The sequence below is a fragment of the Pseudomassariella vexata genome (assembly GCF_002105095.1).
Source record: "Pseudomassariella vexata strain CBS 129021 chromosome Unknown BCR38scaffold_4, whole genome shotgun sequence".
In the NCBI taxonomy this organism is placed as follows: Eukaryota; Fungi; Ascomycota; class Sordariomycetes; order Amphisphaeriales; family Pseudomassariaceae; genus Pseudomassariella; species Pseudomassariella vexata.
The window spans coordinates 2,127,107-2,148,975 of record NW_024467959.1 but is presented as its reverse complement, the minus strand read 5'-3'; the positions used below and the strand labels follow the sequence as shown (position 1 = coordinate 2,148,975).

Sequence of the window (21,869 nt, the reverse complement as noted above, 5' to 3'; positions counted from 1 at the left end):
GACTGAATGAATTAGTATGTACTACGTTGGTCAGTTCAAGTTAAAGATTTGGAAGTATTCGTACTTCACCAAGACCTGCTTCATTGTCACAAAGAAATCCACATGGCTCTGCAATCACTTCTGCTGCATAGAGATTCTAGGTTCTGAGTTGCGGGCAGAATTTCTAGGCAATTTCTGGAAACTTCAGGCAGCTATACGTTTGCTGAAGAGTCCAAGTTGAAGAGCTAACCAAACAACGCCATATTCCATATCAGATGAGATGATTTTGGACGCCAGAATTTACATCGCCTCAATTCGCAACCAACACATCTTGACAACGAGGGCATATATAATTTTCGTGCCCGGTCAATAATAGGAAATCATCTCTAGATCAAAACGACACAAGCTTTCACCACCAGGAGAGCCCGGCGCCGAAAAAGGGGACAAACTGCAATCTCCTGACCTCCAGGTTCCACGGGCGCAAGGCCCACCACATCTCCTTGGGAAACTTACTGGGCAAGCAACTAGCGACGGGCTCCCTCACCCCAGAATTAGCTTCTAAGGTCTACAATCAGGCAAGAACTCATAACGGCAAGGGCATTACAAATGCTATCGTGTCGGTAGACATAAAGGCGCTGATTGGTCCTGAAGTTAGCGAGATGGTTATCATTGATTCAGCTGCATGCGTTTTGGGGTCGGATGGGCGATTTATATTTGATGGTTTCTTTTGCGTGCCCGAGACAGGTTACGTTGGGGAGGTACATGCGACGGCGGGGTGAGGAGCAGTCTTTTGCGAAAAGCATGATTTTCAGAAGGAGAACCCGGCTATTTTGTAAAATTGTAAGCGATAACTGGGAAGCAATCTTGTGCTGGAAGTAAGTTGCGTTTGTTCAAAGTGGCAGAAGAATGACAAAATGATACAGTACAGGTTGATTTTGGTGCGCTGGGTGGCATCCAAGATGCCTTATACAAGCTGAAGTAGGGTATCATGTAACAAAAGCTTGAGAGTTGAATGGTCAATTATAGCCGACACCTGGCCAACTTATTAGGTAGATCTACACGTGGATTCAGGGGTCGGGATTCGGGCATCACGAGGTACAACAGTCAGCATGACAGACTTACCACAGTCAGCATGACAAACTTACAACAGTCAGCATGGCAGACTTACAGCAGCCACCTTAATGGTGAGACTTCATTCGCAGCAAAAGACGGTATCAACAAAGTTCCCGGCACCAAGGAGAAATCAACACGATCTTGCTTTGCTTGGACACATCGTGGCTGAGGTTGCTGGAACTTCTGATTTGGTTATCTTCTTGGACTTTTGAACTAAATTATTTTATGAACATATTCCAGAAGGCAACTGACTTCACCCCTTTTGATACCTCATCGCTAGCAGCTCATATTGATGATAGGTAATTCAATTGGATTTGGACCTTATCGCCTGTAACAAAATGGGCAAAGTGCATATACGTGGATACATACATATATGTCCGACCCCCACAAGTATCTCATGTTTCCGGCTCGTACGTTCTAGCGCACCCGTGCGTTCCGAAATCTGGTTAAAAGCAGCTGTATGAGAGAATTCGCAAAGATCTCTTCAAAGCAATCACCTAGCCAGCCTTGCATGTGACGCTGATCCCGACCTACGCCCAGCAATCGACCGTATTCACCGTCGCATAAAGCACCTAACGCTGTTCGAGCAATCATGGGACACCACAACCACCATTTCTCGGGCGATCCACATGCGTCAATGGGCTTTTGGGGCACACCGACAAGTGCGGCAAAGTAAGGCGAATTCTTCATGTTCCTTTTCCATGCCACAGACCACCATAGCATAGATGCACAGGCTTATTCGTTATGACACTAGTTTCTGTGAAGAGGATTATGCAGTTACGCGATACATAGCCGAGTTCATCAACTCTCTCACCAATCTTGCATACAGTAAGCGTTTCAGGCAACGACACAGAGGCACATAGATCCTGACATGATGCAGTCTACCTTGCTCTCCGGCATCCCCGCCGCCCAGGCGCAAAAAAGGCATTCTGGCCTTTCGATAGCATGGCCACCGCACTCTTCATCCTAGGCGTTTTCTCCGGTGTCTTCCACGCCACCATGCACCAAGCGACGCAGTTCTGTGACGAGCTCGCGATGATAATCCTGGGAACCGCATATCTGCAGAAACTCTACGCATCGGGGCAATCCCCCACCATGAGCTGGGTCATCAGCGCCCTCATCGTGGCCAACTCGTGCTTTTGGGGCGGCGTCTACGTCTACACGGGGAATATCCTGCATCATGTCTACATCTTCAACACCATGCTGGCTGTCATTGGTGTGCGCACTTTCTATATGTTTTACGGCATGGGAAGGTCCAAGGAGGAGAAGGCTAGGCTTCTGAGACGGTATGGGAAGTCATTGGTGATACTCATTAGCGGCTATGTTCTTTGGAATATCGACTTGGAGAGGTGCTTTGAGTTGCGGAAGATTAGGGGTGCGATTGGGATGCCGTGGTCGTGGTTATTGGAGTTTCATGGCTGGTGGCATGTTTTGACGGCGGTTGGTGCCAACGAGTATATCCTCTTGGTTCGGGAGCTGTGCGACAGTTGAGTCTCGAGTCTGGAGTCTTGCTTTCATCTTCACGGGACGAAAGAAGACCAGCTCAATGCGAGATTTCATGTCGCACGAGCCGTACAGCAGGTGATCGAGATACATGTCAAACGGGCGACTTGTCCGCTCCATTCATGTTAGACATAAGATACAGAGACGCAGGGGAGGCGCCATACCGCCTTGTCCTTCTTGCAACAATCTGCTTGGACTAAAGATGGGATTGCCCGACTAGTTGTGCCTGCCCGCGAAACCCCCTTCACCCCAATTATCAGGTGCAACACTCCCAGGTGCTCCGCAGTGAACCAAGGATGGATACAGGTGTAGCACACGAGTCACCGGGTTGCACATGTTGCTGCATATCTAGCATCCCACCCTGCCTGTTCTAGCACTTTCGACTAACCAGATGCGATGTTCTGTAGCCCATTTCCGCTCCCACCCTTGTTCTGTGACTACAAGGTTGTATGTGACGGTGATTGTATGTCCTGTCTCTCCAATCTTCCCATCGCGCAATCTACACATGTGTATACTTTACTTCATGCTCTAGTAACGGTTCAGCTGGACGTACGTTTCTGCCCACCTAGTTGAGTGATCGATTGGATCCATCACCAGACATGAAAGCTGTGCATTGCACCAGCTAGCATGTGCACAGCTGCCTTCAGACCTTCAGGGGGTCAAAGCTTTGGTCGGCCGCGCGGTATGGATCACCTCAGCAGTGCACGGTCAAGTTCCAATAACTGACCAGGTTGACCTTTTGTAGGAAGCACGAATGCATCGTGTAGCGTAGATCAAACTTTGAATATCAGCACCGATATTTAGTAGCATTGGTGCTTGAATCATGCAAGTCCATGGTAAATCCGGGCGTAGTGGTGCTCAAAATCTAAGTCCGTGGTAAATCCGTGGGCTGTGCGTTTGAAATCCAAGTCGGTGGTAAATCCTGGCCACCTTCCTCAACGCTATAATTGAGTGACGATAGTCAAGACTCGAACGCATTGGTCACACTTAACTTGCTGTGGTAGTTTATATGTGAAATGCCTATGCTGACGTTATCGTTTTGGTCTCTGACCGCGCCTGTTATTCGGGCTTTTGGATCGTGCTTTTTCAGGGAGACAGTTCATTCTCGGAAAATGCCAACACGGATTCACATTGTTTTCCTTTTTGGTTCTTTTGGTCTCTACACTATAACTGCCTTGCTGTGCCTTACTGTGCTGTGTTCGATTATGGTGTTTTCATTGGTCATTTTTTCGCAATTTTATTTTATTATTCGTGCCCCATTCTGCTCACTATCTCTCATTGCCGTGAATCCGTATTTGTGCATTTCGCAGTTGTTACGCAGCACTCGCAGAGCCTATTCAGGCTGATAAACACTATAGTCCTGATCGTCGAAGTATTGATCATTTGGGCTATGGACTTCACTATCATTCAGGTTATGAATCGCAATTAGTGGCTTAAGAGATTACCTAAGACCATCTGCAATGTAATGTTGTCCGCATCCGAGAAAAACACGTGCCGGGCTCGCTCACAAGTCTTCTATGCATGAATCTGCCACGACGCTGATCTAACTACATTGTTCGTCTTTAAATTTTCTATTGGAAACCGGAGGTGTCGGAGGAAGTTTGTCATGTCGCCGTTGTTGTTCACCAGTTTGCGGAATAAAGCATGATTAATAATGTATTAGCCCGTGACGTCTAGGTATATAGCGCTGACGTGGCGTAGATAGCTAACACGACAGCAATCAGGTATCCGGCAGTTGCAAAAAGCATGTAACGTAACACAGCAAAACAGGCACTAATTTGGAGTAAGACCGCAATCTTCGGCCGTCGCATTGGTGTCACTGGCTTCACAATGGCATTCAGTTGTCAAATCCACGCTGTCCAGGAGGCCAGATGTCTTTAGTGCTACGCTTCAGCCAGTTTGATTCGAAGTATGTGGAGAATCATCAAGAAGCAGGAGGTGGATTAAGAAAATAACGACAAAGTGGTCGAGTTTCGAGCTCTCGGTGGACGATTGACCCTCGAGTCCGGAATATAACAGGTACTACTCGGAACCGAACCTGGTTGACGTGGAGGCACACAAAGAGAGATAGAAGAGTGATGTATTTAGGTAAGCGAGGCTAGTGCTGGTGGGCTCGAACCAAGTAGTAGTGGTGGATATGCACGTACCCCCGTTGACAAAGATCAATATGAGGCAACCAGCCTGCCATAGTTGGGCTTCGTATCTTGCTAGAAATCACGTATAACTAATACTTCCCACTATTGGCTCGGCCATGCCTCTGTTTCCAATAATGTTACTTTGCCTCAACAGTTGATAATATGTTGTCTAAACTAGACCTGCCGACGCTTTGGAAGCCGGGCTTAGGCGTCTCCGGGATCCTAGGCTACGAAAGCCTTGTCAGCCAACTAAAGTGTCATAAGACCATAAGCGCTATCGACGCCACGCCATAAACGCCACACCATTCCTGCAGTTGGCCATGGTTAACGCAGGAGTTAGGAGATATTATCGAACCGGCCCAACGGCTCCAGACACGCGCATCATTTCCATCCAACATCCAAGGAACTCGGGAAGGTTGTTCACCCGATATGAGGCTACATGAAGTGAAGCGAGGCGAAGACCTGCCATCCTCTGAAAGATAAAAGCCTTAGACGTCCCATTTATAATTGCAATTCACATCACAACATACTGAATCATCTCTCCTCTCTCTACTAGAAATTTAACATGGGTTCCGTCTCTGATACTTCAGCCAACATGGCCGTGAAGGGCTACCTTGAACAACCGCATTTGCATACCAATGCGTCCTTCCGTTCGTCTCTTTTGACGCACCCTGGAAATCTGCGCGAAGCACTACGACAAGCCCAGCAAGATCCCCGGAAGACACTATTTGGCGTCGCTCAAGGAATCCCAAGCACTTTCGTCACTAAAGTAAGTGTGCATCTGAAATTATATCATAACGAACCTGCAGCGGGTGCTGATATGTCACAGGTGATTGCTTCTACAAAGCCAGACTTCATCTGGATAGACGTCGAGCATGGCATGTTCGATCGCCTGACCCTTCACGAGTAAGTGATATATGTCATCCAATCCCAAAGGGGAAAACAGTGCTCTAATTCAATTTCAGCGCCATCCATGCTGCCCAACACCACTCAGAGGGCAAAACCATGGTCGTCGTCCGAGTTCCCAAGCACGACGAGACTTGCTTGTCAACTGCCCTGGACGCGGGCGCATCGGGCATCGTGATCCCTCACACGGAATCTGCTCAAGAAGTCAAGGACTTTATCAAGGAGGTCTACTATCGTGAGTGACTCCTTTTATATTTAATCCCTCACCCTGTCCACTAACATATGGATCTTTCCCACTCAACAGCTCCCATCGGTGCCCGCTCCTTCAGCCCGTGGACTTTCACCCCTGGCATATCGGACGCGTCCCTATACCCTAACGACTCGTTCAACATGACAACGGCGAACCGCCACGTTGTCTTGATAGCACAGATCTAGAGCATCAAGGGCGTCGAGAACGCGGATGAGATCGCAGCCGTCGAGGGAATCTCCGGGCTGATGTTTGGGCCGGGAGATTTCAAGGCTGACGCGGGGTTGCCACTCGATAGGAGTAGCGATACGCACCCCAAATTTGTCGGGGCTATTGCGAAGGTCGCGGAGGCGGGAAAGAAGTATGGGAAGCCTTTGTTCGGGTGAGTTCTCCTTTTACCCTGCTCTCGGACAAATGGTGTTTGTGGCTGACAGATCGGAATATTCAGTGGTGCAATGAGCCCAGAAATGATTCCCATGATGATTGAGCAGGGATATAGATGCATTGCTGTGATCTTTGATGTTTGGGGGCTGGCACATCTTGTTCATGGTGGCGTGCAAACTGCGAGGGGGTATGCCCAGAAGGCCGAGAAAGCCGATGATGCGGCGATTGGACACACGAAGTAGATTCTAATGAATGGGAAGGCACATATCTTGTGATATGAGGTGTTACACTAGAACGTAAGAGGCTCGTTGGTAACGGGTGAATTTCCAAGTTACATTTACTATAGTCGAATAATCATGATGTTTTACTTGCTGGCTAATGGGGCACATGTCGTCAGATGGCTTGTGTTGTAACTCAAATTGGTTTCGAGATGGTGCTGCTCGGTCATGAGATGGTATGGTAAGGCATTTAATATACGCTTATCAATTGTCTCATAACGGCTCGATCTATTTGCATGGTTAGATTAAACTGGCTCCGCCCCCTTTTATGGTCTTTGGACTGCGGCGTACCAGGTACAGTCCTATCCCAGAAGAAGCAAATATATTTTTCCATTATACACTGTTGTTCGCATTCACATAAGCGATTGGCGCGTTGGTAAATCATAAAAATTCGAAGAATTGTGAACCAATAACCTGACGCTGAATATTGCGGCGAAGACACGTTTCTTCCGCCTTCATTATTCGACGAATATCTAGGTTCAGAGAAGAAATTAAATTTAAACGAATATCTAAGTAGACTTCGGAGGATCTTTCAAATCTGTCGACCCGATATCTTAGCTACCTACATTTCGATTGACTTTTCGATAATGTTGTTGGGGCTGTTCTCTATTGTTGGGCTGTAATTGTCCCGTAGAAAGAAATCCTGAACCTCCCAGAACTGAAGCAATCCAGCGGCAGGTCAAGCAAATGCATGGTTGATCACAAGATTGCTCGAGACTCGAGTAACCGAGATCACATCAACGGCTAGCGTATCTAGAGGGACAGGTAGTAGATGCTCGTTGATCGAATTCTCACATAAAACTAATTGAGGTTCAAAATACTGGACCACGCCAAGGGGAGAAGGGCAGAGTAAACTATTCAAAGACTTAAGTAATTGGCTGACCTGGTGGATATCAAGGTCGATGGGGGTGGCACAGACTTGCTATTTCCAACTGAAAATGTATCACTGCTACTTTTAGTGGACGGGCGGCTAAACATACGTGCCAAGACATGCCGCAACTATGGGCTGGATTCCACTACTCACACCCCAGTCCCCGTAATCCACCACTAGCAGGCAAGTGGGACGTGATATTTGGTCTAGGTTAGAAAATTGATCAGCATACTCATCTATCTAGCTAACTATGTAACTAACCATAGAGCATCGGTTTGTCGACCATCATTGTCTTCACCTCCAACGTGGTATGAGCCAGAGTGTTACGCACACTTTCGATCCTACTTCTGTAAGTATTTGTTGGATTTGTTTCGAGCTATGATCTGGATAACGGAAATAAATGGTTCGGAAGTTTGCTCCCGACATCTTCGACCGTTTAGTTTCGAAACAAATTTGAACTCAACGAGCGGTGGTTTCTACCAAATTAGCCGTCGTGTACTATCTCCACTTCCACTCTGAGCCGTTTGGGTGGTGTCGACTTTCTTGGATGCCTGACTGCACTGTATGGTAACATACGCCATTGGCAAAGTGCTTTGGAGAAGATCCACTCCATAATGGAAAACTCGCCGGTTCAACTCTTGTTGGGGTTCCGGTCATAACCTTTTCTACTGCCCCTGAAAGTCGCCGGTCGTGCCAGGCCGATGCGCATGGTTCATAATCTAAAGTAGCCTTCAAGCGAACAGAAATTCGAGAACATGCACCATCTCCACTTGTAAGGTCACTTAATTGGAACCTCATCCAGCTTCAAGTTAATGGCATAGTGCCAAACATTCAACCAACATGGACACTCTAGCGACAATACGCGGCCTGTCTTGGCAGCATGTGGCCGCCTCGATTTTCGTATATTTTACAAGCCTTGCCTTCTACCAATTATTTCTGCATCCGCTTTCCCGATATCCCGGGCCCAAATTGGCCGCCATCACTCGTTACTACGAAGCCTATTATGATGTTATTTGCCATGGTCAATACACTTGGAAAATCGCAGAGATGCATAAGAAATACGGTGAGAATCTCTGATGATCATATGATATCCAAACCTAACCTCCAAAGGACCCATCATCCGCATCAGTCCATATGAACTGCACATCAACGACCCAGCCTACTTTGAGAAGCTCTACCGCCAAGACGGGCGCTGGAACAAGTACGCTTGGTCGTACACCCGATTCCACGCTCGACACTCGACCGTTTTCTGCGTGGAGCACGACGTGCACCGGCGCCGGCGGGCGCCATTGAACGCCTTCTTCTCCAAGGCCAATGTGAACAGGAAACAAGCCATTGTCCACGACAAAGCGAATAAGCTTTGTTATCGCCTAGCGGAATTCGCTGGCTCAAAAACGAAAACTGTCAATCTCAGTGCTGCCGTGGGCGCACTGGTCAGAGACGTGGCGACCGAGTTTATACTGGGGAAGGATATCCATAACCTGGATATGGAGGATTTCAATATCAGCATCGGTGCCATTTTCCAGGGCTCGGGGATCTTGTGGAGGATAAGTAAGCATGCACCCTGGTTTGGACCGTTGATGAGGGCGCTGCCGTTTATTGTTGCGAGGAAAGTGGGAGATGAGGGCGGAAGGGCGTTTCTTGCGTTTCGTAGGGTGAGTAGATACATATACTCCCCCTTGTTAAAATTCTCGTTTGGGCGGCCTCGCAATATACTTACGCTTTCTCAGGAATTGACGCAACTCACCAAAGACATTATGGCGTCTGCCTCAGACCCCGAGTCCCCACGCACCGTTATTCACGATATTCTGGCGTCATCCAGCCTTCCACCAGAAGAGAAAACCTTTGAGCGCGTCTACTCCGAAATAGGCGCCGTCACTGGAGCCGCCTTCGAGACCACCGCCCATGCTCTGCGCATCATCCTTTACTATGTCTACACCAATCCAACCATGCTCCGTTGTCTCCGTGCCGAGCTTGCTGAAGCCCCGAAAGTAGACGGCGACTCCGAAGATCATACTCTCAGTACACTCAAGAAGCTTCCCTACCTCACTGCCGTCATAATGGAGGGCCTGCGTCTAGGCCCCGGTAACGCAACTCGCATGGCTCGCATCGCACCAGACAGGGACTTGATGTACGGTGACTGGCGCATACCCGCCGGCACGCCCGTGGGAATGACAACGATTTTAATGCACATGGATGAGCGGCTGTATCCGGAGCCTGATCTGTTCGAGCCCGACCGGTGGATGGACGCAGAGGTGAGGAAGAAAGCGGACAAGACGTTTGCACCTTTTTCGAGGGGAACGAGGAATTGTGGCGGCATGCAGTATGTTGTCTTTTGTTTTCGTTTCCTTTTGCTCCCCTATCTATGAGGACTGGTACGCAGTGCTTTGCTGACTCTCTGACTCCAGGCTTGCTTGGGCCGAATTGTATATGGTCATCGCTGCGCTGGTGCAACGCTTCGATTTCGAGTTTGATGGTGCAGGACCCAAAGACGTCGTATGTGCTAGCGATCGGTTTATTATTGGGACGGCGGATAGCAGTGGGATCAAGGCGTTTGTTGCCGAGTATAGAGGATAGTCAGTTGAGAAGATGACTTGTTGTGGTGCGGGCAATACCTGTAAGATCCGAACATATGTTTGTTGGTAGCATGCTGCAAAAGCTGATGTTGAGTAATTCATCTAAGCAATGCATCAGGGCACAAATGAAATTTATTTCCTTACGTGCGCGTTGGGGATTTCTCCATGCCGCTTGTCTTGCTATCATAATTGATACAACGCTTGTACTTATAAATCCTGTCTGTCTGTCTCAATTCTACAGCATAACACCCCGTAAGGTTACATGCAACCAATGAGCAGGCATAACCAGTTCTTTTGGTATTCATACAAGCAGTCTTTTAGTTGTCGTTTCATGATATGAGGACCTCATGCGACCGAAGATCGGCTTATGCCCAAGTACAAACGTCTCTCGACCTGAAAGCCTGTTTTTGCGAGCTTCATCGGGGTCTTGCTCCGATATTATCGGCTTCATCTTCAGGCCATCAATAGCTTTGTCTCAGTTTCTAAGAGCCCTGTCTAGGGAATCGTTCTTCTGCACTTCGTCTTCAATTGTAGCTCGGGGCTGCTTGGCTGAGAGCTCCTCTGCAGGATTGGATCTGCTCCCTCACTTGAGGGAGAGCGAGCCTCAAAAACTCAACGTACCAGCAGGCGACGGATGGAACCAGTTTTAAACCCCACGAAGGGTTCACTTCTGTGTTAGAAATGTAGTGCAACCAATATTTAGCAAGGCAGTGCACCGACGTTTACCCTCTGTCGCGGGATTGGATAAGGATTCACATAGCTGGGTTGAGTGCCAAAAGTCATTGCAAGTAAACAAATCCACATAGATATTGTGAATTGGTTTTCATCGTATACCAATTCATTGCTGTCTGAATTCATCAACATACGTATAAGAACTCTTCAAGCGCTACTCAAGTGGTAGTTTTCCATTCATCTAAACTTATCATCCCAATACTAGATTAACTCTCCATATCGAAATCGTCTCCAGTGTGCCCAATACTGCCTCTAATTTTATCCAGCCTGGTACAGCGCTAAAGCAGCCACATATGGATTGATCATTGACAAGTTAAATGGCGTCACAAACAAAAAACAAATTCTCATCCGTAAGCGCCATGAACATAGTCCCATTAGCAGCCGGATCGCCCTCATATACACTGGCGTCAGGCTGAATGGTATACGCTTTGTTCCCACTAATGTTCAACAACGGACTGTACGTAACATTAAGCTGCGAAACCCACACCGCGAACCTAGGTGCACTGGCCGAGGTGGAAGTAACGTAGCTGTTGTCCGGCCCAACAGGCTTGCCGGGCTCGTCCCAGTTGAGGAAGACATGACGTCCGGGGTAAGACAACGGGAGGGCACGGTTCTGGGTGGTAGCTGGGCCACAGTCCTCCGTCGAACCGGTGGCATTGAGGGTCCATGCCCAGGACTGTGGAATGCCAACTTCGAACCAGACTGGCATAGGAAATAAGCCGTTGAACTGAAGGAAAATCATCTGCTGGCGCGCCTCGATAGGAGCAGCTGACCGACCTCGCGAGAATCTAGATGGTTGAGAAAGCCGTATACGCCCGACTCGCCGAAGCGGGTCAGCTTCTGGAAGAAGTCGACGTACTCGCGCACGTTGGACACGGGGTAATTGTATGTGCACTGCTTGGGGGCCTGGAGGCCAAGCATATTGGTCAGAAGAGTGGCGTGGCCAATTTCTTGGTCCGCCATGTACTCGAGAAAAGCACGATCTTCGGAAGTAAGGCCTGCGGCTTCAAAGTACTCAACGGAGAAGATGGCGCGACCCCAACGGATGAGGTCGAGCTCGATCCATTCCCGTTCCTGATACAGACCTAGGGCAATGGACTCGGAGTCGAAATCGCTCTGAACGCGGTATAACGGGACGGAGCCGTTAATACCCAAGCCGCCGGCAGGCATGTAAGGTGCCGGTTGGGGAGCCTAAAGCTTTCCATCGGCAGGGTATGCGAACTTGTTGGGGTCCGCTGGCAATGCGTGGACGGAGGCGGCCAAGACAGTCGTCGATATAGCGCCTGTGGTTGTTGCCGTGCCCTTGTATGGTCGGTAGGAGGTCACATTGGTAATTGGCACATTCGGTACTGTAGTGCTGGCCATAGCGGCAAAGGTCGTGGTAGCGGTCAGCGGAGCCGCAATGGCTCGTGAAGCAAACACGAATAGATTTGTCCCAGCTAGGACTCTTGAGGGCCCCATGGTTGCTGAGTTGAGATAAACTTCAGATGAACGTAAATTAAGAAGTCAAAACCCGGTTTGAAGCATTAGTAGGCTATATCCCTGGAGCCATCGTAGGGCGTGGGCACGAGTAAGATGAACAGAGAATAACGCACGCTATGGCTCCATCTTAGGTACTCTCATCATTTCCCGGCACCTGTCGACAGGATATGGTGAATTAAGCAACTTTTACGGACATGTTCAAGTCAATGATGAGATAAAATGGACAATTTGCTAGCTCAACAGGATATGATGGCTATGTTCGGTAGAGGTGCAGTAGCCGCGGGAGCTAAACAGTAACAGGGATGCTGGGGTGTGGCAATGGGTTTCTGAGTCTGAGTGTACTCGTCATCTTGGCTATTAGTATATACAATTATGACGATCAGCAATCTTGGTCTTTATTCGATGGAGTTGATGCGGAGATGGACACGTATTGAAGCTCTTCGTGGGCACAGAGCAATGTCAATATATCTCAACCAACCAGCGTGTAATCCGATTTCCAGCATATGGACTCGTAGCTCAACTCAATTGGCGTGCGTATCTGATGGCTCCAGTCGATCGGCAAACTGAGATCGCGCATTTGATGAGAGATTAGATATTAATACGGATCTCGGAGATACCGCTCGTGCTCGTGCAGTCCCGACCAAGGTACGCACAAATCTGATGGCATCCTGCAGCCGGCGACCACATAGTAAGGCCCTTACTTTGTGTCTCGCAAATTCAGTCTCATTTCTGACCCTGTTGTCGCTCGGATTATATCGATTGTGTTCCATGATCATCGTCAATACTGCCAGTAGATCGGCGCGAACAGTCGCTTGTTGTGAGTGGTGATGTTGTAAAGGTGAGGAATGATTCATTCAAGCGGAGCTTTACTCTAGCTGCGCCCCCCGGGTTTGTTGTTTTGTCTCTCTCAGCTAGGCGAGCTCAAGATCTGGCGTGTGTGCGACTTCCAATCTTCGAAGCAGACAGCTTCAGGGCTCAACGAAAGAGGTTGGCCTTAGGAACTACCAAAAGTGTGAGCGTACCGTTGAAAGTTACGCCGTTAGGTTCAAACATGTTAGGTCCCTTGTAGAAGCGTCGGACACGGCAAATGCTGCCTGCAGTCTGAGAAAGCGATGAGCGATGGGATGATATTGACGCGGTGCCCCCAACCCCCTGGCATTCATCGCTTGAATGCCAACGGCGAATGCCATTGAAGTACGGGCTGCGCGAGTCCTTTCACCCGTTAGATTCCTTGAATGCGCGGCTCCGGGGAATTGCTGAGAGGCACAGCTCTTCGATCTCTTAACTCCTTTTGATGAACCATTAGATAGTTCGAGCGAAGCAGTCTGGACCCAACGCCGTTGATAAATTCAGCAATGCCGGTTCGATGATATATATGCCAAAAAACGCCCGCCCGGATGAAAGCCAACTCCAGGGTATCGTCTCCGAGTAAATCCAATAGAGCACAGCAAGTCCAAAGAGTATGTTGCTCAGCCAGCATTTCTCGCCTCACCTATTTGTAGGCACCCCAATCTCGTATCCAATCAGCACCTCGGTACTCGTTCCCTCCCAACCTCTCGTCCCAGCAGCCGACAGCATGAACCTGCTGCTCGCGTCGATGTACAAACTTGAGATAACCCCAGCTCTAGGGGGCCCCGGCACAATAAGAAATGGAGGCGGCGCATGCTTGGTCCCTTTCTCGTCGGATCGAAGATCGTACAGACGTAGAATATCGTGACTTGCACACACGAGATGTCGTCCATTGACCATAGGCCGCACGCAGCTGACCGGTCCACTACCATTCGGAAACTTGAAAGTTCGTTCAGGCTGCCATCCGCCTCGTCCACCTCGTGCTTTCGCCACGCTGAACTCCTCGATCGTGCCGTTTCGTCGTCCCACGTAAATCCAGTTCCCGTCGTGGCTCCAGCAGGCACCCATGCACCACGGGGGCACGTTGTGGCGGTTGCCGATGCGGGCAATCGGATTCGGCGCGCGGCGATCCCAGATGCGGAGAGGGCCGTCGATGGAAGCAGATAGGAAGGTTGAATTGGACGTCTGTGTCGTGTCATAATGCGTAGTTGGAGCTTCAACGAAGGCTGCCGATGGTGATTCCGGGTGCAGGAAGGCAGATGGGGTTTGAACCTCCGGCTGCGTCGTTTCTGGCTGAGTGGTCATTGTCTGAGAAAAGTCCGTCATTTGAGTCTGTGAAAGCAGCGTGGAATTGACATTGCTGTCGAAGCTTCCGTTCACAGCCTCGAGAGTTCCTTCGCTCGAGACACCAGTATTGAGCACATCGGTGGTTCCGTCGAGGGGCACATTATCTATACCGCTGTTCATCGACCTGCTCAGGTCATCTAGCCCAGCTGATACTGTCATATCGAAGTCAGACATGGTGTTTTCACCCGGTGCCACCTGCGTCTGCTGTGCTTGCTGTGCCTGCTGAGCTTCCTGTGCTTCCTGGGCCTCCTGCGCGTTCGCATCCTGCATCATGGCTCTAGAGAACTCGTTGTCGTCTTCCCCGCCGAAGTTGTCGCCAAACAAATCGGATCCGGCAGGACTGCCGCCGAACAGACTGTCGTGAGCCGGACTACCCTGAGCATCTGCGAGCCCGTTGTCGTCATGGCCTAGCACGCCATTTATTGCTCCATCCGCACCGTTACCCCCCCCATTGCCGCCAATATTTGCCTCGCTCTTCAGGGAAAAGTCGAAGTCGCCATTGATAGGAGCACCGTTGTTTCCAAAGAAGGTATCGCTGGGTAGTTCTTCCACGCTCGCCTCGGGCGGGACGAGTACCCCACCCATCGGCCTGGTTTCCAGTGCTGAGATCTGTCCGCCACTACCATCAAACGTCCTCTTCACCTGGCCAACATTCAAGTCCCAATCAAAGATGTTCTTGTCCCAACTACCGCTTAGCACGCTCTTCTCGTCGGCTGAGAGAGTGAGGACACTGACGGCATTGGTGTGTTTCTGTAGACAAGTGATGCGCTTGCCCTCGTCATGGCGCACACTCTGAATGTTGATGCCGCCGCTTTCGAGCCCGGATAGCAACCACAGTGCTGATGAGTTGACTGCAAGAGAGTAGACGGGGCTCAAGACGATATCTTCGGCGCGTGTCGAAGCAGGCTGAGGCTCGGCATTTTCCCAATACGACATGAGTATGCCGGCTTTGGTGACCGACTCGACGAATGGATGTCGCTGGGCGACCGTCAGGGGCGTCTTGCCATTGATGGTGCCCGGTCCATCGTATTTCCTGATGTAACCATCGCTGCCGCCCGTCATCCAGTATCGCAGGTCGGGAGTAATGGACATGGCATTCACGCTGGTCGCCATGGGCGCGGCCATGGTCGGGACGATGTCGTAGGATGTCGCCGTCAGCACCTCAGGGCGGACCTTAAGCTGCCACTTGGATCCATCGAAGATAGGCGCCGGGGTTGCTGATGTTCTCGTTAGCTTCGGTGCGCTGCTTTGCTGTGTGTTGTTCTCGTCTTCCTCGTCGTTCTCGTTTTCTTGGTCGTCATCATCATCGTCGTCGTTATCGTTATCATTCTCCTCGTCGTCGTGGTCTTGCTGCTCGTCTTCAACCTCCTCAGCATCGTCTACGTCGGCCATAAGCTCGTCCTCTTGCTCCCCGGAGCTGGCATCCGAGTTCCTGTCGAAGTCCTCCATCTTCGCGGCTGAATTTGCTTGGACGCGCGGGAATTAGGATCGCTGGTGCTGTCAGCATCGACCGGGGTGCGATTGGCGCTTCCACTGATGCTGCGCGGTCGCTGTTGTCGCAGCCTTATGCAGTTGCATGTTCTAAAGATGGACTGCTGTCTCTGCGAAGTAGATGCACAAATGCGATTTATCAAACAGCAGATGTGGGGGCAAAGATGAGCTCTGACCAATCAGCAAGTATCTTGTCTACCGTAAACAAAACTGCTTCTACTTAAAGTACGTAAGTAATATTCTGGAGTAACCCTTCTCGAAAAGCTCTAAACGAGATTATATTTCGGAGTGTCTCATTGCTTTTAAAGATGTTTCAGGCTTGTATTTGCCCAGCCCTTTGCAATTCTTTACCCGTATATTCCCAACGCATCCCCAGCACCAGCCTAAGACACTGGAGTCACTATCTTCACGATGTTCGATTCCTTGTACAATTGAGGTTAGTCCTCATTTCGTCTCATTTCATGTTTGTGTCATGTGGGATTTCCCCAGATCTCAGGAACCTGCAGGCTAACAAGTTGCAAGATAAGATACTATTGGGATCAGAGCTTCACCAGTCGTCATCTAGGCATTCAGCCCCTTACTATAGAAATACCGTATATATATAGCTAAAAGCTTCGTGTGTATCTCGTCATACGGTCTGAAATAATTGAAATGAATAAAACTCAAAACGCCTCCTAACATGAACGATCCTCCTGATGTCCCAAGATCTCTTGTTGTAAACCTCTCACAAGCACCGCAGTATGTCAAGCGATGATTCTCTCCACAAATTGCATAGTTTCTGGCGTCCAATCATGTCGCTCAGCTAAGATTACAAGTTCATGTACACAGCTTGTTGTGGCCGCGGCTTCCATAGCCCCGTGCCAAGATAAATCTAAGCCAGATGCGCGCGATGGTGTGAGATCTTGGATGGTTCTTGCCCTTAATACCTATATGTATATATGCTCGAGCCCCAGACTCACCAACTGCAGTTGACTTGGTAGCATGGATGTCATGTTGCCCTTGCTGCTCGATTTGATATGCACTGCAATTATAATTAATACTGTTTATAGTGCAGAAAGTGACTGTTTGAATGTTGTCACCAACTTCCACATGAAAGTCAGTACGCGGTACTGTTTATTTTGAAGAACGATGGGAACAAGTTACGAACGCCTTCGTATCATACCATGGACTTGCTGGTAACGTGATAAACATGGTCACAACCAATCTGTAGACATAACTGTCTTTAATTCGCTACATATATGTAGGTTGGTATTCGGCTTAGAGCTTGTATGACCGGGGCTATACTGTGAGGTATACTGATTAAGCACTACCACGCCAATCAACATTCTTAAAGCCTTACCCCGATCTACAATGAACTTACGTTATCTTAGAATTTCTCACCCTTGAGACGGTTTCTATAGAACCTCATAGCTTTTGCATATTTGACCGCAGCCCATCGATGCGATAGCAGAGGTGTTCGGCGTAGTCAGCGCCATCGCCATCGCCGAAGTTGCGGCAAACGCTGGCAATGTCGTCCCCAGGCTGAAATTGATATGGGATGAGATGCAGGATTTTCTGACATTACCCAAGATTTGGTGCGACAGATCGAGATCCTCGATTCTTTGATTTGGGATATAAAAAATGAAGTCAACCAACACCGGGCCACAATGCAACCCCGCCTATCCAACGACACTGTTTTGCTCATTGCCGCGAGGCAATGAAGAACCTAACCAGTATCGCTGATAATCTTAGGGCGCAGGTGGATACGCCGAAGAAGTTGAGGAGGGAGACTGCACAGGTCAGGGGAGCTTTGAGAAGTAGAGATCTTGCCGATTACGAGAAGCGTCCTCGAAATCCTATGTCTATGCTTGACTTAGCTCAGCAGAGTTGTATGATGTGGGTTATATCGACTTACTTTTTCAGCATCAGCATGCTAATGTCTTGCCAGAGCGATGATGAGTCAGAAGCATCGGATTACTTAATGTTGCTCAGCATCAGCCATGGAATATGCTTGTTGAAACATCCCATGTTCAGGAGAACCTATCTTCATCACGCACCATTAAACATGATACTGATATAGCCTCTATAAACGATGGCAGAAAATAACGTGGAGACCAGCAGGCTTGTACATACCACCAATGGGGGGATGCGGGACAAACTGTCGGACCACATCAGCCATTGGCCCCCAACGGCAGTCTGACTGCTTCCTGCTATAATAGCTAGATGACAAGTTGTTGAACCCTGTGCCCCAACTCCTCTGGTATATCAGCCAGAGTTATGCTTAGACGTGAATCAACACTATCAAATATGCAGCTAAGAGGCACATCTTTCTATATTTAAGGCCTTATAGCCACTTTGACACTTTTTACTTTGAAAGGATACAGACAGATTCAGTTCATTCTTTGGTATATATTGCAAGAAGTCTGATACAAAAAAGCGTGAAGTGGCCTCAACTAACTTGGAGTTCATCAATTATGTCAATTATGGGTAGTTTCACTGTCTCCGGATGAAAACTGTAAGCCGATTCCTTTGGATTTGGTCGAATATGTTAGTAAGTCACACTTCATACCTTGAATCCTTGCTGGGGGAGTGACGCGCTATCAATTTTGACTCGCCTTCCACGTGGGCTGTAGTCCGGGCAGATAAGCAAGCATTAATTACGTCAATTCGATAGTGGTACTTGGCCCTCTGTTTCACGGAATCGAGGGGCATACTTTGCTACTTCTGAGGTGTACTGCTCGATATCTTATCTTTACTGAGACTTCTAGTTTGCTATGTATTGCATGTAATATGATATAGTGAAACTGCTATTGAGGGACGTTCAAAGCCTCCCTGATCTCCTGGATAGCCTACTCATAAATCTAGAGGTAGGGTCTGGGATACTCATGTCATTTCATTGCTGTTCAAGTTCTGACTGGACTGGTAGTTTAATGGATGTTGGAAATCATGAGGTGAAGTCGTTAGATAGTATCAAAGGGCTTGCACCACATCTTACACTCCATCTGACGAGTTGACAGAAGTCCTTAACCTTATCAAGAGAAACCAAAGCTCAATAGGATAGTTATCATTCACAGAAAGAAGGCATTTATAGACCTGAACAAGGGTGGAGAAAAGCGTGATATCAAACATGCTTCTGTCTATCAACTTGTAATGTCTGCCTATGTAGCAGATTATGACACAATCCTCACGCATTTCCCTCCCAGCAAATCTACCGCAAATTTGCCATGAGAAAGAACTGGAAATTACCAGTCTTGCTGTTCTCACATGCCAGAGACTAACAAAGGAAAGGTTATGCCAAACTGCCAGTCGTGAATAGCACGTGAGATCCCAAAGCCACTGATTTAGGCTTCAGCATCATTGTCACACTCACTAGTGATCTTCTCCTTGACGTCAGCCTCCTTGATACCATCATCCTTGATTTCCTCGTCGTAAGCCTCCTCGGCGACAGCGGCAGCAGCCTTGGGCTTCTTGGTGGGAGATTCCTCGGCAGGAGTGGAAGCAATCCTTTTGCGCTTGCCGGTGGTGCTCTTCGCAGCAGAGCCAGGGGGGGCTCGTTTGCGGGGAGTCTTGGCCTTGGCAGGAGTGGAAGGTCCAGGGCCGTTGATATCGCCATCATCAGTATTGCCAGCAACGGAGGCATTCCCCAAAGCCATAATCTTCTTCTTGGCATTGGCCAGGCAGTTGGTGGCCGAGCGGGGGTTGCCAAAACCGGCAAGCGCGGCAAGCTTGGGCACGTCAATCTGAGGAGGGATGAGGTTAGATATGGTTTCCAACAATTGCAATGAAGGAATGTTCCATTTGGTTTGCTGTGATGTGGGAGTGAGTTATGCGTGCTTACCTCGGGAGGGCTTGTGAAGCACTGCCAGGCGATGCCGAGGACCTGCATCTCACGTTCGGTGAGAACGCCAGTGGCCTTGGGAGCCTTGAGTTCCTTGGGAGTGTCTGTTTTGGTCGACATTTCAATTGATTGAATCGTCCAAGGGAAGAAGCGACGATACAAAATGGAGTAGTGACTGGGAGTGATTTTGGGATGGCTGATGGTTTCGTGATTGTCGATAGCTTGATTGGGTCAATCGAAAGAGGATGGGAGGTGAAAGATCAATCAGAACCATTGGCTTTATAGAAACCTGGGCCGTACTATCGATAAACTGGTGGGGAATGCGATTTTCGCCCAAGGCACCCATGTGCGCAATAGTTCACGTCTTCTGAGCAACATGGGTGTCACGTGTACCATCACCAGTCATTGTTGTGGCTGGCCTCCCTATTTTGGACTCTATCTATCTAAGGGTCTCTTTCATCCCCAAGCTTGGCTCTCAAAACTCCGAGGGAAACTACCATATTGTCCTTTCCATGCCAGATTTCCTCTATGAACGGAAGATTATGACTTCAGCAACGACGTTCACAGTTCTAGGGATTGTTCTAGGACTGGGCTTTTTTTCGTGGAATGTTCTTTTAGAAAACCCCCGCTACATTAAGCAAGAAGGCAGTCGCTTCTGACGACCTAATGAGTATATTCACAGCCCACATTCACCGGGACAGCAACGCACCTAGATCTGCAGCTGATATTATGCAGACCACGACGTATCATTGAACAACCATCATGTCCATAGCCCGTGGGAGGCATTATCACTTCTCTTAACAAGCTGTTCAAGAAGAAATTCTAGGATGTCGGAATCTAAATACCAGCATCAGTCACCATTCTCGTGAGGGATGAGACTGCCCCAATATCTAACAACTCATCTGAATATTCGTAAGAAATTTCTCCAATATTCCAGCAGTTCCAGAGATATTTCTCGGGATTTTGGCAGTCCGTATAGCTGGTCAAGATCTTAAGACTAGGGAGTCCCAATATGGGATATGTCCAACAAGTTTTAAACTCGCGACAAAAGTACCATATGTATTTTCCAAAGCCGAGTCACCATTGGCAAGTCAGCAAGCATGGGATGGATACCAGTCTGAAGATGCTGGGAAGAATCAGATAGCCTGAGCTCCAGGGTACATGACAGCATGCCCCAGAGTAACATAGGGGACTAGGAGAGGAGCGTTGATAGCAAAAGAGGTGCTTGTTCTGATGATCCGTAGTTGAGCAATCTGCACAATCCCTTTGAATATCCACGTCTGCATGCTCTCGCACCTTTCTGGAAGCCTGAAAGATTACCGCCTCATGCTGTAAAATACTTGCTACTACTAACCTAATGATGCTTTATTCTGATGGCCTGCTGAAAGAACTCTTTGGATTCATCTCTATCGTTCCAATTTTACCCCCTATAGAAGCAGCAGTTGTTCGAGCCCTTCTGTAGGACCATCATAAATCCCCTGAGATAGAGAAGCCAGTACTCAAGGTCTTCTATCAACAGTCAAATCGATACTTTATACCCACTGTATACTACAATTGTATCCTGCCAAGCACCTTCTCAGTTTCTCAGACACCTTGCGAAATTCTGCTTACCACCCATAACTACTAATTCACATCAACACCCATCATAGGATACAGAGAGATCACGCAGCCCTAATCCCTGCCTCCGTGTGGTGAACTCACAGAGATAACCTTGGAAGTATAAGGCCGCAAGAGAGGCTAATAGAAAAGCCGAAATGGAGATCAACGAGGTATTTGGACAAACCCAAAAACTGTTTGCATCAGTCCAGGAAGCCTATGAGATGCTCAAGGCCATGGACCGACCCCTCAACAACGAGAACCCAATTCTGGAGAAAAGGGGAAACAGATGAGATCGAGGAATGAGAACCCGAGATTCGAATTTTCCTTTGGAAGAAGACTGCGCTAAAGCGCAAGAGCCAAGCCCTACAAACGCTTGATCGTACTTCCAAGGCCCCGATTGGGCCAAATCTATCTTACAGTATGTCCTTGCTTTGGCAGGCGCGCAAGCCTCTACATCTGATGTAATCCTCATTGTTGTGCCGGCGTGCGGGGTAGTACATTTTTATGCAAACAATCATTACGAGGTCGTAAGAATTAGTAAGAAATTAGTGTTGGTGATT

General features: G+C 48.6%; 7 protein-coding genes across 7 annotated transcripts; 3 read left to right on the top strand and 4 right to left on the bottom strand.

Annotated features, from left to right (window-relative positions):
• Positions 1-1,460: 1,460 nt before the first annotated feature.
• On the bottom strand, positions 1,461-2,032 carry BCR38DRAFT_427475 (uncharacterized protein). The gene is made up of 3 exons (XM_040859836.1): positions 1,973-2,032; positions 1,847-1,920; positions 1,461-1,764 (listed from the first exon to the last, which is right to left on the bottom strand). Exon 3 carries the CDS (start codon positions 1,684-1,686, stop codon positions 1,510-1,512), a length of 177 nt encoding a protein of 58 aa, XP_040718180.1. The 5' UTR covers positions 1,687-1,764; positions 1,847-1,920; positions 1,973-2,032; the 3' UTR covers positions 1,461-1,509.
• Positions 1,685-2,583, top strand: BCR38DRAFT_407520 (alkaline ceramidase family protein; the record flags this gene model as incomplete). The annotated part of the gene is made up of 3 exons (XM_040858174.1): positions 1,685-1,764; positions 1,847-1,920; positions 1,973-2,583. 3 exons carry the CDS (start codon positions 1,685-1,687, stop codon positions 2,581-2,583), a joined length of 765 nt encoding a protein of 254 aa, XP_040718179.1.
• Positions 2,584-5,325: 2,742 nt separating this feature from the next.
• On the top strand, positions 5,326-6,509 carry BCR38DRAFT_483171 (Pyruvate/Phosphoenolpyruvate kinase-like domain-containing protein; the record flags this gene model as incomplete). The annotated part of the gene is made up of 6 exons (XM_040863589.1): positions 5,326-5,499; positions 5,560-5,636; positions 5,696-5,871; positions 5,941-6,047; positions 6,072-6,265; positions 6,332-6,509. The coding sequence occupies 6 exons, from the start codon at positions 5,326-5,328 to the stop codon at positions 6,507-6,509; spliced, it is 906 nt and encodes a 301-aa protein (XP_040718178.1).
• A 1,671-nt stretch (positions 6,510-8,180) lies between these two features.
• On the top strand, positions 8,181-10,115 carry BCR38DRAFT_365109 (cytochrome P450). Its single transcript, XM_040857225.1, has 4 exons — positions 8,181-8,479; positions 8,527-9,071; positions 9,147-9,739; positions 9,825-10,115. Exons 1-4 carry the CDS (start codon positions 8,257-8,259, stop codon positions 9,991-9,993), a joined length of 1,530 nt encoding a protein of 509 aa, XP_040718177.1. The 5' UTR covers positions 8,181-8,256; the 3' UTR covers positions 9,994-10,115.
• Positions 10,116-11,037: 922 nt separating this feature from the next.
• BCR38DRAFT_483169 (uncharacterized protein) lies at positions 11,038-12,185 on the bottom strand (the record flags this gene model as incomplete). Its single annotated transcript, XM_040863588.1, has 3 exons — positions 11,038-11,426; positions 11,498-11,915; positions 11,976-12,185. 3 exons carry the CDS (start codon positions 12,183-12,185, stop codon positions 11,038-11,040), a joined length of 1,017 nt encoding a protein of 338 aa, XP_040718176.1.
• Positions 12,186-13,694: 1,509 nt separating this feature from the next.
• On the bottom strand, positions 13,695-15,794 carry BCR38DRAFT_336997 (WD40-repeat-containing domain protein; the record flags this gene model as incomplete). The annotated part of the gene is made up of 2 exons (XM_040855502.1): positions 13,695-14,387; positions 14,478-15,794. The coding sequence occupies 2 exons, from the start codon at positions 15,792-15,794 to the stop codon at positions 13,695-13,697; spliced, it is 2,010 nt and encodes a 669-aa protein (XP_040718175.1).
• A 3,208-nt stretch (positions 15,795-19,002) lies between these two features.
• BCR38DRAFT_522459 (uncharacterized protein) lies at positions 19,003-19,943 on the bottom strand. The gene is made up of 2 exons (XM_040865232.1): positions 19,711-19,943; positions 19,003-19,612 (listed from the first exon to the last, which is right to left on the bottom strand). The coding sequence occupies exons 1-2, from the start codon at positions 19,828-19,830 to the stop codon at positions 19,214-19,216; spliced, it is 519 nt and encodes a 172-aa protein (XP_040718174.1). The 5' UTR covers positions 19,831-19,943; the 3' UTR covers positions 19,003-19,213.
• Positions 19,944-21,869: the final 1,926 nt, after the last annotated feature.